This window comes from Eptatretus burgeri, chromosome 17 (genome assembly GCF_056783735.1).
Source record: "Eptatretus burgeri isolate ZD-2024b chromosome 17, Ebu_testis_v1, whole genome shotgun sequence".
NCBI lineage: Eukaryota > Metazoa > Chordata > Myxini > Myxiniformes > Myxinidae > Eptatretus > Eptatretus burgeri.
Window position 1 is genome coordinate 57,048,784 of NC_140977.1, and position 14,802 is coordinate 57,063,585.

General features: G+C 49.5%; 1 protein-coding gene across 1 annotated transcript in view; it reads left to right on the forward strand.

Annotated features, from left to right (window-relative positions):
* LOC147010194 (epidermal growth factor receptor kinase substrate 8-like protein 2) overlaps positions 1 to 7,991 on the forward strand; it is a 133,355-nt gene extending 125,364 nt beyond the window's left edge. Inside the window, exons 8-12 of the mRNA XM_085863354.1 lie at positions 270 to 375; positions 1,803 to 1,937; positions 2,059 to 2,139; positions 2,254 to 2,438; positions 5,851 to 7,991. Of these exons, the coding sequence (XP_085719480.1) occupies positions 270 to 375; positions 1,803 to 1,937; positions 2,059 to 2,139; positions 2,254 to 2,438; positions 5,851 to 5,977 (634 nt within the window). The 3' untranslated portion in view covers positions 5,978 to 7,991. The remainder of the gene's footprint in view (positions 1 to 269; positions 376 to 1,802; positions 1,938 to 2,058; positions 2,140 to 2,253; positions 2,439 to 5,850) is intronic.
* The last annotated feature ends 6,811 nt before the right edge of the window (positions 7,992 to 14,802 follow it).

Here is a 14,802-nt window from a genome sequence, read left to right on the forward strand (position 1 = left end):
ACAACCATTACAAAGTGATGGTTAATAACAGGCTCAAACAGGCCTAGTGATGGTTAATAACATGATCAAATAGCTTCTCCCAAAAACATATCATACAAGTGCAAAGTCAAGACGAACTCCATGATTATAATCAATGTGTTGATTGAAAGAATAAATCATTCGGTCCTGTGTAATGCGAGGCTGACAAGGTGAATTTGTAGTAAATTATCAGAAGTTACCTGGACAGGTGAGCTACGGATACATTAATAATATCTATTTTTAATGAGCAGGGGAGCAGAAGAAGAGGAAGAAGTTCCCAAATATGCCAAGGTTTGCACCACGTTCATATCGAGGAACAAGAGGGAGCTGTCTGTCTCACAGGGACAGTTAGTAAAGGTGAGGCTCACAGGGTGAATTTTAATTAGGGAACCGCGCCGAGTCGCATCATACCTTGGGGGCCGCCCTGGGTCACATCATACTTTGGGAACCGTGCTGGGTCGCATCATACCTTGGGGTCGCCCTGGGTCACATCATACTTTGGGGGCCGCCCTGGGTCACATCATACCTTGGGGGCCGCCCTGGGTCACATCATACTTTGGGAACCATGCTGGGTCGCATCATACCTTGGGGGCCGCCCTGGGTCACATCATACTTTGGGAACCGTGCTGGGTCGCATCATACCTTGGGGGCCGCCCTGGGTCACATCATACCTTGGGGGCCGCCCTGGGTCACATCATACCTTGGGGGCCGCCCTGGGTCACATCATACTTTGGGAACCGTGCTGGGTCGCATCATACCTTGGGGGCCGCCCTGGGTCACATCATACCTTGGGGGCCGCCCTGGGTCACATCATACCTTGGGGGCCGCCCTGGGTCACATCATACTTTGGGAACCGTGCTGGGTCGCATCATACCTTGGGGGCCGCCCTGGGTCACATCATACCTTGGGGGCCGCCCTGGGTCACATCATACCTTGGGGGCCGCCCTGGGTCACATCATACTTTGGGAACCGTGCTGGGTCGCATCATACCTTGGGGTCGCCCTGGGTCACATCATACTTTGGGGGCCGCCCTGGGTCACATCATACCTTGGGGGCCGCCCCGGGTCACATCATACCTTGGGGGCCGCCCCGGGTCACATCATACCTTGGGGGCCGCCCCGGGTCACATCATACTTTGGGGGCCGCCCCGGGTCGCATCATACTTTGGGGGCCGCCCCGGGTCGCATCATACTTTGGGAACCGCCCCGGGTCGCATCATACTTTGGGGGCCGCCCCGGGTCACATCATACCTTGGGGGCCGCCCCGGGTCACATCATACCTTGGGGGCCGCCCCGGGTCACATCATACTTTGGGGGCCGCCCCGGGTCGCATCATACTTTGGGAACCGCCCGGGTCGCATCATACTTTGGGGGCCGCCCCGGGTCACATCATACCTTGGGGGCCGCCCCGGGTCACATCATACCTTGGGGGCCGCCCCGGGTCACATCATACTTTGGGGGCCGCCCCGGGTCGCATCATACTTTGGGAACCGCCCCGGGTCGCATCATACTTTGGGGGCCGCCCCGGGTCGCATCATAACATTAAAACCAGGCACTACATGATGCATCACCTCATCTAATCTGAAGCCCCAATGCATGGTGTCTGATTGGGTTGGGAATCAAACGTGCTGCCTGTGCAGCGTCTTGTCAGAGTAAAGGAGTTAGGGACGATAAAGAGGGATGCGAAGAGAGTTTTGCAGGATCTGCGCAGGTTGGTTATGCCTCACATGAGTGCACATGGCAAGGTTTGTCATGTGATCTAATCTAATCTCCAAATCCCATCAGGTTCTAGATAACACCAAACGTTGGTGGCGCGTTTGTGGGCAAGGTGGAGATGTGGGATACGTACCAGGAAGTTTTCTCACACTCACAAACGAACCAATGAATGAAGGTTTGGAGCACCATGTGTCTGAAACAAAGGTAGGCCAAAATAGTCGCCACAGCTGAGCAGTCATCTTCTAACTTGTGGGTGAAAACAACAAAAAAATGATGTCATTGTTAACTGCAAACCCCTGTTCCTCCCTAATGCTTGCCTGTACAGAAAGACAGAGACAGACGGCGGAGCAGCGTCTTGAGCTACGTCATCCAAGGCAGTCCACCACTTCACCGTCATTCGACAACGGTACCGACGGGTCTACACGGACGGAGCGGAGTCAGTGATGATAATTCGTGGAAAGAAAGAGTCAGAAAAGGAATCTCAAAATGTCCACGACCTCTGCCTGTCCCCCAAACATAGTCCGTAGATATAACTAATCTGGAGACCACAGACCTGGATCTACGGCGCAGATCGTCATACGCAGGCGCAGCTCGGGTTCGACGTCCATCCCGCGTCGGACGGCTACAACCAAACAGCATCTTGGCTCCTTCTTTCAACCCTGATGAGACCCGTTTATGGCTACTGGCGAATGGCTTCAGCACGATGTGAGTTCACCTGACATCTCTTTTTTTAACTTGACTTGCTGATGGCAGGATGGTTCATCTGATCGGTATGGGCGCAGTGACCTGTAGGTGACGTGGGGGTCAAACCTCATGACGTCTTGGGTATGTATGATGCATGCTGCACAATGAGGGCATCACCATCTCCAGGGTGGCTTGGAAGTCACTTTACCCCTCCCGAGTTAGGCATTCGTTCTTAAACTCTTTCAATTTACAGGTTTTATTGTGCAGTACTTACAATAATTAATTGGTCATTGTATCTGTGTGTGCGTGTGTGTGTGCGCACCATCATTCTGCTTGCAACACTGGATTAGTTGCCACGGAGAGAGGGAGGGAGGAGCGAGAAATTTAATACAGGTAAAGTGACTTTCATGCCATCCTGTAGTTTCACTGTCCAGCAAGCAAGGCCAAGGTCTTACATTTCGACCATTGAGTGGTCTTCACCTGGGCCTTGTAAACGGTGAGCGAAATTCATAATTACCAACTCCAAATCCTTTTCCCTGATGTTCCCAATAAAGACCACTCCTTGGTCGAAACGTCCAACCAGAGCCTTACCTGCTCGACAGCTTATACGAGTTGGTGGCACCTTGAGTTGTGAATTTGGATCTTCTCAACTTTTATCGAGATGCTGCACTTTTACCGACCAAGGAGGTTAAAAGGTGTTCGGACTTGGTCGTAAAGGTACATTTAGTAAATACAGTGTTCTGCAAAAGTATTCACCCCCACCCCACCCCCCTGCCTTTTTTTCGAGATCAGATCCAAGATGGCCGGACGGTGGCCATTTAGTTACTTAAATGTGTCCCCATCCATTTCTCAGACATATATCGTCTGATTTTGCTCAAATTTGGCGGAAGCACAGTACATGATGGAACGCATGTACACCTCCGTTTACTTTGCGATCTGATCAAAGATGGCTGACTGGTAGACTGGTGACCATTTTAGTTGTACATAAATATGGACTAGCCCTTTAACTTCGTGCAGCAAAATTACTAAAACAACGGGGGCCGATATTTTATATCTTAAGTTCCCACACTTAGCTAAGGAGTTTTAAGGTGCAACTCACTTGGTCAACCACAACAAGGCAAACATGAAGATCAAGGAGCTTTCCAAAGAAGTCAGACATGAAGTGGTGGAGAAGCACCCTTCAAGAGAGGGTTCGAAGAAGATTTCAAAGTCACTTATTAACCCTTTGAATACAGATAAATCCATCATTAAGAAGTAGAAGAGGTATCATACCACGCAGACGCTACCCAGATCAGGTCGCCCATCCAAACTCAGCAGCCAGGAAAGATGTACAAGGCTCTATGTCCGAGATGGGGGTCTGTGTCCATCAATCAACAATATCCCGTTCCCTTCACAAAGCTGGCCTCTATGGACAGGTGGTGATAAAGAAGCCATTACTGAAAAAGACGCATCTAAAAGCATGTATGGAGTTTGTGAAAAAGCATCTTAATGAGACTGCAGGGATGTGGAGAAAGGTTTTGTGGTCAGACGAGACAAAAAAATTCAACTTTTTGGTTTAAATTCAAAGCATTACATCTGATGCAAACCTAACACTGCACATCAACCGGTCAACACTCCTTACCATCAAGCACGGTGGTGGAAGCATGGTGGTACTTTTCATCAGCAGGGACTGGCAAGCTTGTCCGGATAGAAGGGACAATGGACGGTGCAAAGTACAGGAGAATCCTCGATGAAAACCTGCTCGAGTCAGCCATGGATCTGAAACTGGGTAAGAGATTCACATTTCATCAGGACGATGATCCGAAGCACAAAGCTAAAGCCACACTGGAGTGGATGAATAAGAATAAAATAAATGTTCTTGAGTTGCCCAGTCAGAGTCCTGACTTGAACACAATTAAACACTTATGGTGACACTTGAAGATTGCATTCCATCGATGATCCCCATCAAACTTGGCAGAACTAGAGAAATGTTCACGTGAAGAATGGGCAAAGATTTCACCATCTCACTGTGCGAAGCTGGTAGAGACCTACCCACAAAGACTCGTCACAGTCATTGCTGCACAAGGTACTTCAACCAAGTACTGACCTAAGGGGCACAATAATGTTACAACCAGTGAATTTTGATTTATACATGTTTTTACAGGTATTCCTGAATTGTAACCTCCTTCAACGATAACAGTGTTTAGTTTGATCTCTTCAGTTATTAATAAAAAAAAGTTCATTTGGAAAAATTATTTCTACATAATTTGGAATTCATCTAAATGCTTCAGAATTTGATTGTCAGGTCAGGCCAGATCAGATCTGTGACTTCTCCCAGCAAACATGGAAACCCATACTAACCTGTTCATGGTTGAGTGTCGGCGACTAAACTAGCTACTCCGACCAAGCCCCCCCCCCTCGTGTGGAGAGGGTATGCATGTGGACACCCGGCAAGATTAAACAAAAAAAAACCTGCCAAAAGGTGGAGGACCTCCTCATGAGCCAACGGCCATCCATATCTGGTGCCAGCTGTGTCTGCGGACATCCTCCTGCAGTTGGTTATCTTCCCTAGGAGGTTGGTGGCAGTATTTGCACTCCGTCCACCAGAAAATACTTAATTCCACAAAACACACTGAGCTGTGTGTATAGTCGAGGGGGTGCTCAATGTCGTCCACCAGACAGTGGTCGCCTCGGGTTAACCTGAGGCAGTCCCATCAGGTGGGTGCCTGGAATGTCCTATCCCGAAGAGATGGGGATGGGCCAGGCATTTTCCTGGGGGATGGCCAGATGGAGGCCCATGGAGTAGCGATGGAAAGTGGCCGCAGTGGTGAGCTGTGGCGCATGCTCTCCATGCATGTATCTAAATGCGTCATTATTGGAAGGGGGTGAATAGTTTTGCAGGCCACTGTAGGAGGGAATTGTATTACACATACAAGGAGCGTTGTGCACATTATATTATGTTAACCATAAAATGGCAAAATATTTTATCATCACCCACATATCCCAAACCTCCACCTCATCACCCACGCGTCCCAATCCCCCCCTTCCTCATCCGCATGTCCTAAGCCCTCACATCACAAGCATCCGTTCTCGTTCCTCTTCCTCCTCCCAACCTCCTTTTGCACGTCATCCCAAATGGAGATCACCCTCAAAATAACAATTGCCTCATCATGATTGGGATTTCAAAGAATCGATAGTGTGTGCAGTTAAACTGCCATGAACTGGTAGTTGCGCGACAGAAATGAATCCTTTGAGAGTGAAGGTTAAACCTTCACAGGTCCAGCTGGATGAAGGCCACCGTGTGACCGAAACATTGGCCTGAGCGCATTTCTGTTGTTAGAGTTGGTTGCAGTATTTGAGTGAAGGGTCTGGATCGGTCACGTGTTGGTGGAGTGAAGGCCGAGTTAAGATGAACAATCGGGCCATGGCCGCTGAATTTGGGTTGTACCCACAGAGCTGTGGACAGCCTGTCGACCCTCGGCGGGGAGGAGGTGTTGTCCCTAACTAGCGAGGAACTACAGGAGGTGTGTGGAAGAGAAGGAGCTCGTCTTTATCGCCTCATCCAACAGAACGAGAACTGAGGGAACTCGTGCTGGTTCTACTTTACAACTCTGAACACCTCCACAAATCAAGTGCCAGGATGACCCAGAGAAGGTCAAGGGTCAAATCCCTTACCTGAAGGGCCTCAGGTGTTCACTGGAGTAGTTGATGCTTAAAATAAATCAAAATACCTGTTTTATTATGAGCTTGAAGTTGTAATAACACCTCATCAGTAAGTCCAACAAACCATCAAATTGCAAAATGCACATTCAGTCAGTGTGATGGAGTGAGAACTAGTTAACTAAACTAGTCTCAACCAAAAACAAAGTGGCCACATAGTGCAGGTTCAAGTAGCGAGGGTTCAATTTAACCTAAACTAGTCTCACCCAAAACTTGGTCATTCAAATAAAGTGGCCACATAGTGCAGGTTCAAGTAGTGAGGGTTAAATTTAACCTAAACTAGTCTCACCCAAAACTTGGTCAAAATAACAAAGTGGCCACATAGTGCAGGTTCAAGTCGTGAGGGTTAAATTTAACCTAAACTAGTCTCACCCAAAACTTGGTCAAAATAACAAAGTGGCCACATAGTGCAGGTTCAAGTCGTGAGGGTAAAATTTAACCTAAACTAATCTCACCAAAAACTTGGTCATTCAAATTAAGTGGCCACATAGTGCAGGTTCAAGTCGTGAGGGTTCAATTTAACCTAAACTAGTCTCATCCAAAACTTGGTCATTCAAATAAAGTGGCCACATAGTGCAGGTTCAAGTAGTGAGGGTTAAATTTAACCTAAACTAATCTCACCAAAAACTTGGTCATTCAAATTAAGTGGCCACATAGTGCAGGTTCAAGTCGTGAGGGTTCAATTTAACCTAAACTAGTCTCATCCAAAACTTGGTCATTCAAATAAAGTGGCCACATAGTGCAGGTTCAAGTAGTGAGGGTTAAATTTAACCTAAACTAATCTCACCCAAAACTTGGCCATAATAACAAAGTGGCCACATAGTGCAAGTTCAAGTAGTGAGGGCTCAATTTAACCTAAACTAATCTCACCAAAAACTTGGTCATTCAAATTAAGTGGCCACATAGTGCAGGTTCAAGTCGTGAGGGTTCAATTTAACCTAAACTAGTCTCACCCAAAACTTGGTCATTCAAATAAAGTGGCCACATAGTGCAGGTTCAAGTAGTGAGGGTTCAATTTAACCTAAAATAATCTCACCCAAAACTTGGCCATAATAACAAAGTGGCCACATAGTGCAGGTTTAAGTAGCGAAGGTTCAATTTGGCACTTTGGTTGAAATGGAGCCGTCCTTGTGGAGGATTCGATTTGTTTAATCTTTATCTTTTTATCATTTTATAATAACTGCAGGATCGCGATTGATGTTGATGTTGATGTTTGTGTTGGTTTCATCAAACAAGTCGTTTCGACTTTGCTCGGGGTGAGGAGTGTATTCTGAAAAGTCTTCAACAATAGACCGCTGATACACACACAATCCCTTTGCGGCCATTTTTCTGCTCGCTTCCTCTCAAAGCTTAGATCTTGGCAACTGCATTTAACCACAAAATCCACTGCACCACTAACAACCACCATGCATACACCATACAACCACTATTTTACCACCAAATTCCATTGCACCACCAAACAACCACCACACTCCACTGCACCACCAAACAACCACCACGCTCCATTGCACAAGCAAATGCTTTGGCAGCACCAAACAACCTCCAAAACACCACCAAGCAGAATTGCACCACCAAATAACATTGCACAAGCAAACACCATTGCACCACCAAACAAACCACATCGCACCACCAACCCTCCATCGCACCACTATCGCACCACCGAGCCTCCATCACACCACCACTACACCAATGTACTTTCTGTCGACATGGTCAAATGGAAACAATGTGCAGACACATTCATTGCTTGTATGATTCGTGCAAACATTGCAACCCAAGTAGTGGATTTGTTAATCAGGAAACCGAGATCTGCTCTAAACGAGAGATAAAAGTCTCAACTTTGTGCTTACCTGTACCAATAAAGGTCATCTCCCTTTGTTTGTGAACTTCACTTTATATGAACTACAAAACAACCATCTACTGAAACACGACGGAGGGACAGTCTCATTGAAAACACGAGAACGGCACTCGGTAGGGCGCGTACCTTCGGCAGGTGAACAGTTCACGTCTTGTGTCCACTGATGGGTCGGATCTGGATCCGGACCTGAACCAAAATGGAATCACCTTGTTCTTGTCATCCAATCAACTCGTACATCCATAACCTGCTCACAGACAAACATCAACTCTGTCCACCTTGGGTGACGGACGGAATAAACAACCACTATCCCGACCATGACAGACAACCAGTCACGATCCCGACCATGACAGACGACCAGTCACGATCCCAACCATGACAGACGACCAGTCACGATCCCGACCATGACAGACGACCAGTCACGATCCCAACCATGACAGACGACCAGTCACGATCCCGACCATGACAGACGACCAGTCACGATCCCGACCATGACAGACGACCAGTCACGATCCCAACCATGACAGACAACCAGCCACGATCCCGACCATGACAGACGACCAGTCACGATCCCGACCTTGACAGACGACCAGTCACGATCCCGACCATGACAGTCAACCAGTCACGATCCCGACCATGACAGACAACCAGCCACGATCCCGACCATGACAGACGACCAGTCACGATCCCGACCTTGACAGACAACCAGTCACGATCCCGACCTTGACAGACAACCAGTCACGATCCCGACCATGACAGACAACCAGTCACGATCCCGACCATGACAGACAACCAGTCACGATCCCGACCATGACCGACAACCAGCCACGATCCTGACCATGACCGACAACCAGTCGGTCAGGTCAGGTCAGGTTCGATCTGTGACCTTTTGTCAGGTCAGGTTCGATCTGTGACCTGCTTCAGGTCCCATGTAAACCTGTACTAACCTGTTCCATGGTCGGGTTGTCGGCGACTAAACCGTCTCCCCCACCAGGTTTTCTGGTGAGGAGGGTGTTTGGATATGGACACCCAGCAGGATTAAAAACAAAACCTGTCAAAGGGTGGAGGAGCTCCTTGTGAGCCAACGGCCATCCATATCTAGTGCCCAACTGTGTCTGCGGACGTCCTCCTGCAGTTGGGTCACTTCTTATTAGGAGGTTGGTGGCAGGATTTGCACTCCAGACACCGTAAAACGCTTCATTCCGCAAAACGCAAAAACGCAAAAAAATCTGAAAACCCACTCCGTGGGAGTACCTCCTGTGCAGCTTCCCTTCGCCTTCGGGACCCCCAATCTTTGATAGGAGGGAAACCACGGGGTAACATCCCTGGGTCAGATTGCGGGAGAGTGTGTCGGAGTGGTGCTGAGGTGTCGTCCACCAGACGGCGGTCTCCTTGGGTTAACCTGAGGCGGTCCCTTCGGGTGGGTGCCTGGAATGTCCTATCCCTAAGAGAGGATGATCACCTGTCTCTGTTATCATCTGAGCTCAAGCGTTTGGACATCGGGATTGCAGCTCTCTCTGAGGTTCGGAGACCGGATTGCGGCGAGATAATGGTGGGTGGTTACACCTACTATTGGTCTGGTCGCTCTGATGGTTACCATACCCAAGGAGTTGCTGTAGCTGTGTCCAATAAGCTGACCCCAATGATAATTGAGGTAACACCGGTCAACGAGCGTATTATGAGATTAAGGATTCGTCACTCCTTAGGTGTCATTTCCTTGGTCTCTATTTATGCTCCGACTGAGGCGAGTGATCTCACCGTGAAGGACGCATTCTACGCCACACTCGAGTCTGTGGTTGATCAGTGCCCCAGACGAGATACACTTCTAGTCTTGGGGGATTTCAATGCATCAACTGGAACTGATAGGGATGGTTATGAGGTGTGTGTTGGTCCCCATGGGTCAGGAACTATGAACCAGAATAGCACTAAGTTCCTTGACTTTGCAAGAAGTCATGGACTGAGGGTGGCTGGTTCATGGTTTCAGCACCCACAAGCTCATCGCTGGACTTGGTATTCCAACGCTGGCGGTGTGGCAAAGGAGATTGACCATGTCCTCATTGACGGTCGTTGGAGGATGATCCAGAACTGCAGGGTCTACCGGAGTGCTCAGTTCCTCAATACTGACCACAGGCTTGTTGTAGCAACTCTAAAGCTGCACCTTAAATCCTGGAGAATGGTACCATCCCAGCCGAGGCTGGATGTTGCCAAGCTCAGGGATGAGAGAGTAGCTGAGGAGTTTGCGAACAGGCTGAGTGGACACTTGGGGGGTCTGGGTGCTTTGGGGGGTCCTGAAGAGTTGTGGAGCACCTTCAGGACCACCGTCCTTGATGTTGCCGGTGGATGCCTTGGAGTTCACCGCAGGGCAAAGAAGAATTTTGTCTCTCAAGGGACACTGGATACCATTGACCAGAGTCGCAGGGCCAGGCTGAATGGCAGAGCTGAGCTGTTCAGGGAGCTGAGGCGTAAAACTGTACGTGCACTGAGGGTGGACAAGGAGGCCTATGTGCGAGGAATCTGTGAGGGGGTAGAGCATCACCTGTGGACAGGTGATTCTCGTCCCGCTTACAGGGGAATTCGCGCATTACGTTCATCCAAGCCCATCCCTCGGAGCACTGCAGTTCGAGCAGAGAGTGGTAGGCTCTTGACAGAGGAGTCTGAAGTGAAGGCCCGCTGGGCCGGTTACTTTGAGCGGTTGTACCAGGCTGATCCCCCAGCTGTCGAGTTGGACGTCAAGGGTGTTACAATCCCTGTTGCTGACCCTCGAATCAACTGTGGTCCACCATCGCTTGTGGAAACATGGGCTGCGGTGAACCAGTTGAAACGGGGCAAAGCTCCAGGGATCTGTGGCATCCATGCTGAACTTCTCAAGGCTGGTGGAAATGCTGCACTCGCGTCGTTTAATGCAGTTTTGTGCTCTGCCTGGAACACAGGCATCATCCCAACTGACTGGAAGAGGGGCCTTGTTGTCCCTCTCTGGAAAGGGAAGGGTGATCGCCAAGACTGCAACAACTACCGAGGGGTGACGCTGCTCTCAGTGCCGGGCAAGGTCTTTGCTCGGATAATTCTTGATAGGGTTCGCCACCATCTGCTTGAGCACCAGCGTCCAGAGCAGTCAGGCTTTACACCAAAGAGGTCAACGATTGACAGTATCCTTGCTCTTCGTGTCCTCACTGAACGCAGACGAGAGTTTCGGCAGGGGCTGCTTGCAGCCTATGTTGATCTCTGTAAAGCGTTCGATTCAGTGAATCGGGATGTCCTCTGGAGGATTCTTGGTCTTCGTAGGGTGCCACCGAAACTGATCGATCTGATGTCTGAACTCTACTCTGGTACTGAGAGTGCTGTGAAGTGTGGTGGTACCGCCTCTGACTTATTTCCAGTTGTTACTGGAGTTCGTCAGGGATGTGTACTTGCCCCCACACTTTTCAGCACTTGTATGGACTGGATTTTTGGGAGGATGTCGGAGAGATCAAGTTGCGGTGCATCGTTTGGCAATGTCAAGATCTCGGACCTTGATTTTGCAGATGATGCAGTCATCTTCGCGGAGACTTTAGACATCCTCTTGGGGGCCCTCGAGGTGCTGAATGAGGAGTCGGAGCCGTTGGGATTACGGATTTCTTGGGTCAAAACAAAGATCCAGGCTTTCGGTGACATCTTGGATGCTGCTGTCCTGTCTGTGTCTGTTTGTGGTGAGGATGTTGAGGTCGTGGATAGATTCACTTACCTTGGCAGTGATATTCATGTCTCCGCAGGTTGTGAGCCGGAGGTCAATAGACGTCTGGGTCGGGCCTGGGGAGTCATGGATTCACTGGATCATGGGGTGTGGCGCTGCCGGTACCTGTGCGGGAGGACGAAAGTCCGAGTCTTCAGGTCCTTGGTACTTCCAGTCTTGCTCTATGGGTGCGAGACTTGGACTTTGACCAAGGATCTGAGACGGAGACTTAATTCCTTTGGTACCAGGTCTCTTCGGAGAATCCTTGGCTATCGCTGGTCGGATTTTGTGTCCAACGAGCGGTTGCTGAGAGAGACTCGGATGAGATTTGTTACCTGCATAGTCCGTGAGCGTCAGCTGCGGCTGTATGGACATGTGGCTCGTTTTCCTGACGCTGATCCTGCTCACCAGATTCTCTCAGCGAGGGAGTCTCATGAGTGGAGGAGGCCAGTGGGCCGACCACGTGCCTCATGGTTGCAGCAGGTTGACCATCATCTCAAGGAGATGGGGATGGGCCTGGCATCTGCCTGGGGGATGGCCAGACGGAGGCCCCTGGAGTACCGGCGGAAAGTGGACGCAGCGACGCGCTGTTCTGGCACATGCTCCCATACCTGACCTGACATGACAGACAACCAGTCACGATCCCGACCATGACCGACAACCAGTCATGATCCCGACCATGACAGACAACCAGTCACGATCCCGACCATGACAGACAACCAGCCACGATCCTGACCATGACCGACAACCAGTCACGATCCCGACCTTGACAGACAACCAGTCACGATCCCGACCATGACAGACAACCAGCCACGATCCCGACCATGACAGACAACCAGCCACGATCCTGACCATGACCGACAACCAGCCACGATCCCGACCTTGACAGACAACCAGTCACGATCCCGACCATGACAGACAACCAGCCACGATCCTGACCATGACCGACAACCAGCCACGATCCTGACCATGACCGACAACCAGTCATGATCCCGACCATGACCGACAATCAGTCACGATCCCGACCATGACAGACAACCAGCCACGATCCCGACCATGACAGACAACCAGTCACGATCCCGACCACGACCGACAACCAGCCACGATCCCGACCATGACAGACAACCAGTCACGATCCCGACCACGACCGACAACCAGCCACGATCCCGACCATGACAGACAACCAGCCACGATCCCGACCTTGACAGACAACCAGTCACCATCCCGACCATGACCGACAACCAGTCACGATCCCGACCATGACCGACAACCAGCCACGATCCCGACCATGACAGACAACCAGCCACGATCTCGACCATGACCGACAACCAGTCACGATCCCGACCATGACCGACAACCAGCCACGATCCCGACCATGACCGACAACCAGTCACGATCCTGACCATGACCGACAACCAGTCATGATCCGGACCATGACCGACAACCAGTCATGATCCGGACCATGACCGACAACCAGCCACGATCCTGACCATGACCGACAACCAGTCATGATCCGGACCATCAGCTTTCGGTTCAGGGATTTTTTTTCCACGCGTCGGTCGAATCCTTCGCCGCTTCTTCCATGTCATCAGAGTGAAGTTTTCCAAACCAGATCAATCATGTTTTTCTGTTACATCTTCGTGCCTGTGTTACTGTTTGTGGTTTTGTCCATGTTTTCATGTTAATTCGTACAGTGTTGTGCTGTATCGTCAGATTTGTTTTCATGTTCCTCAAGGCCTACTCCTCAGCGAGCCAGCATGCAGATTCTCTCCCTCTGTTTCGATGACTTATTCCTCGTTCCGCTTCTTTGCTTTCTCAGGTATTGTCCTTTCTGCCTCCAACGTTAAACTATTTCACCTCCTCACTTCAAACCAAAATAAAAACTTTTTTTCACTCCAAAACATGATCTCATTCTGCCCGTACTTCCTATAATTCATTCTTTACTCCGTTTTCTCAATATCTCGAAAACGGAATCTTCATTGAATGAAAACGCCTCTCTTTGCTTATTTCTCTGTCAAAAGTACCACACGTATTCTTTCTTCACCATGATCTATTCCTCCTCTTCGTCACAAGGATTATTTCCCAAACCTGTCTCTCATCAAGGCGCTTGGTCCTTCAACCCTCCTCCCATACGTACAAGTCTTGTACTCTGCTGATCTACGCCGAGTCCACAGACAAGACCGAGACGACGGGCTTTGGGAGTCATGCTTTGCCCAAGAAAGATGGCTGATTGATAGACCCGAAAGTTTGAGCGATGTTAAGTCGATGGGAGGGTTTGCCAGACGGTCCTTTCGGAGAGAGAGGGGGCGAGCGTGTGGGATTTGTCGGGCTTGAAAGACTTGTTCCAAGCCTTCTACTCTGCTGTTGCTGTTTCCCCCTTTCCATTCTCTTTTCGCTCTTCCTCAAGCCTCAATCATGTGTACAAAAATTAATTAAAAAAACAAAAAACACAACCATTATCTCAACAATGGAAGACAACAAGTCTTAAGATCACAGCTTAAGTCGTAACTGATGCTGAAACAGACAAAAGAATTGAGAAATTGAGAGTACGAAATCATGAGGCAAATCAAGGCCACGCTCTTCCCGTTTCCTGGGTCAATCATACCAAGTCATCATCTACGCAGCACACAACCACTAACTGGGAAGGTTTAGCACTCATCACCCCTTCACTTGTGAACATTCCTTCACATGATCTGCAGTCAACAGAGGCAGCACAATCCTCAGCAGTCTCCAAGGTGACGGCACACTCTTTCTCTCTCTCTCCCTCCATTCTTCCCTGTCTCTCGCTTTATCCAATTCCTCAACACAGCTTGGAACCCAAGATTAAACAAGTCTCACAAAGAAAGATTCAAAGTTTAATTCCTCTCATGCGCGCACACACACACACACACACACACACACACACACACACACACACACACACACACACACACACACACACACACACACACACACACACACACACACAGGCTGATGGGCACATGCCTCAAGTGCCAGAACACTGGCGAGCGGATTGGGCGCACAAATGTACATGAGGCAGGATGTTCACGATCACACTAAACAGGGGACACGTGTGGCCTGTTACATGTTAAAAATGGATACCTCGGTGGAATAAACCTAAACGA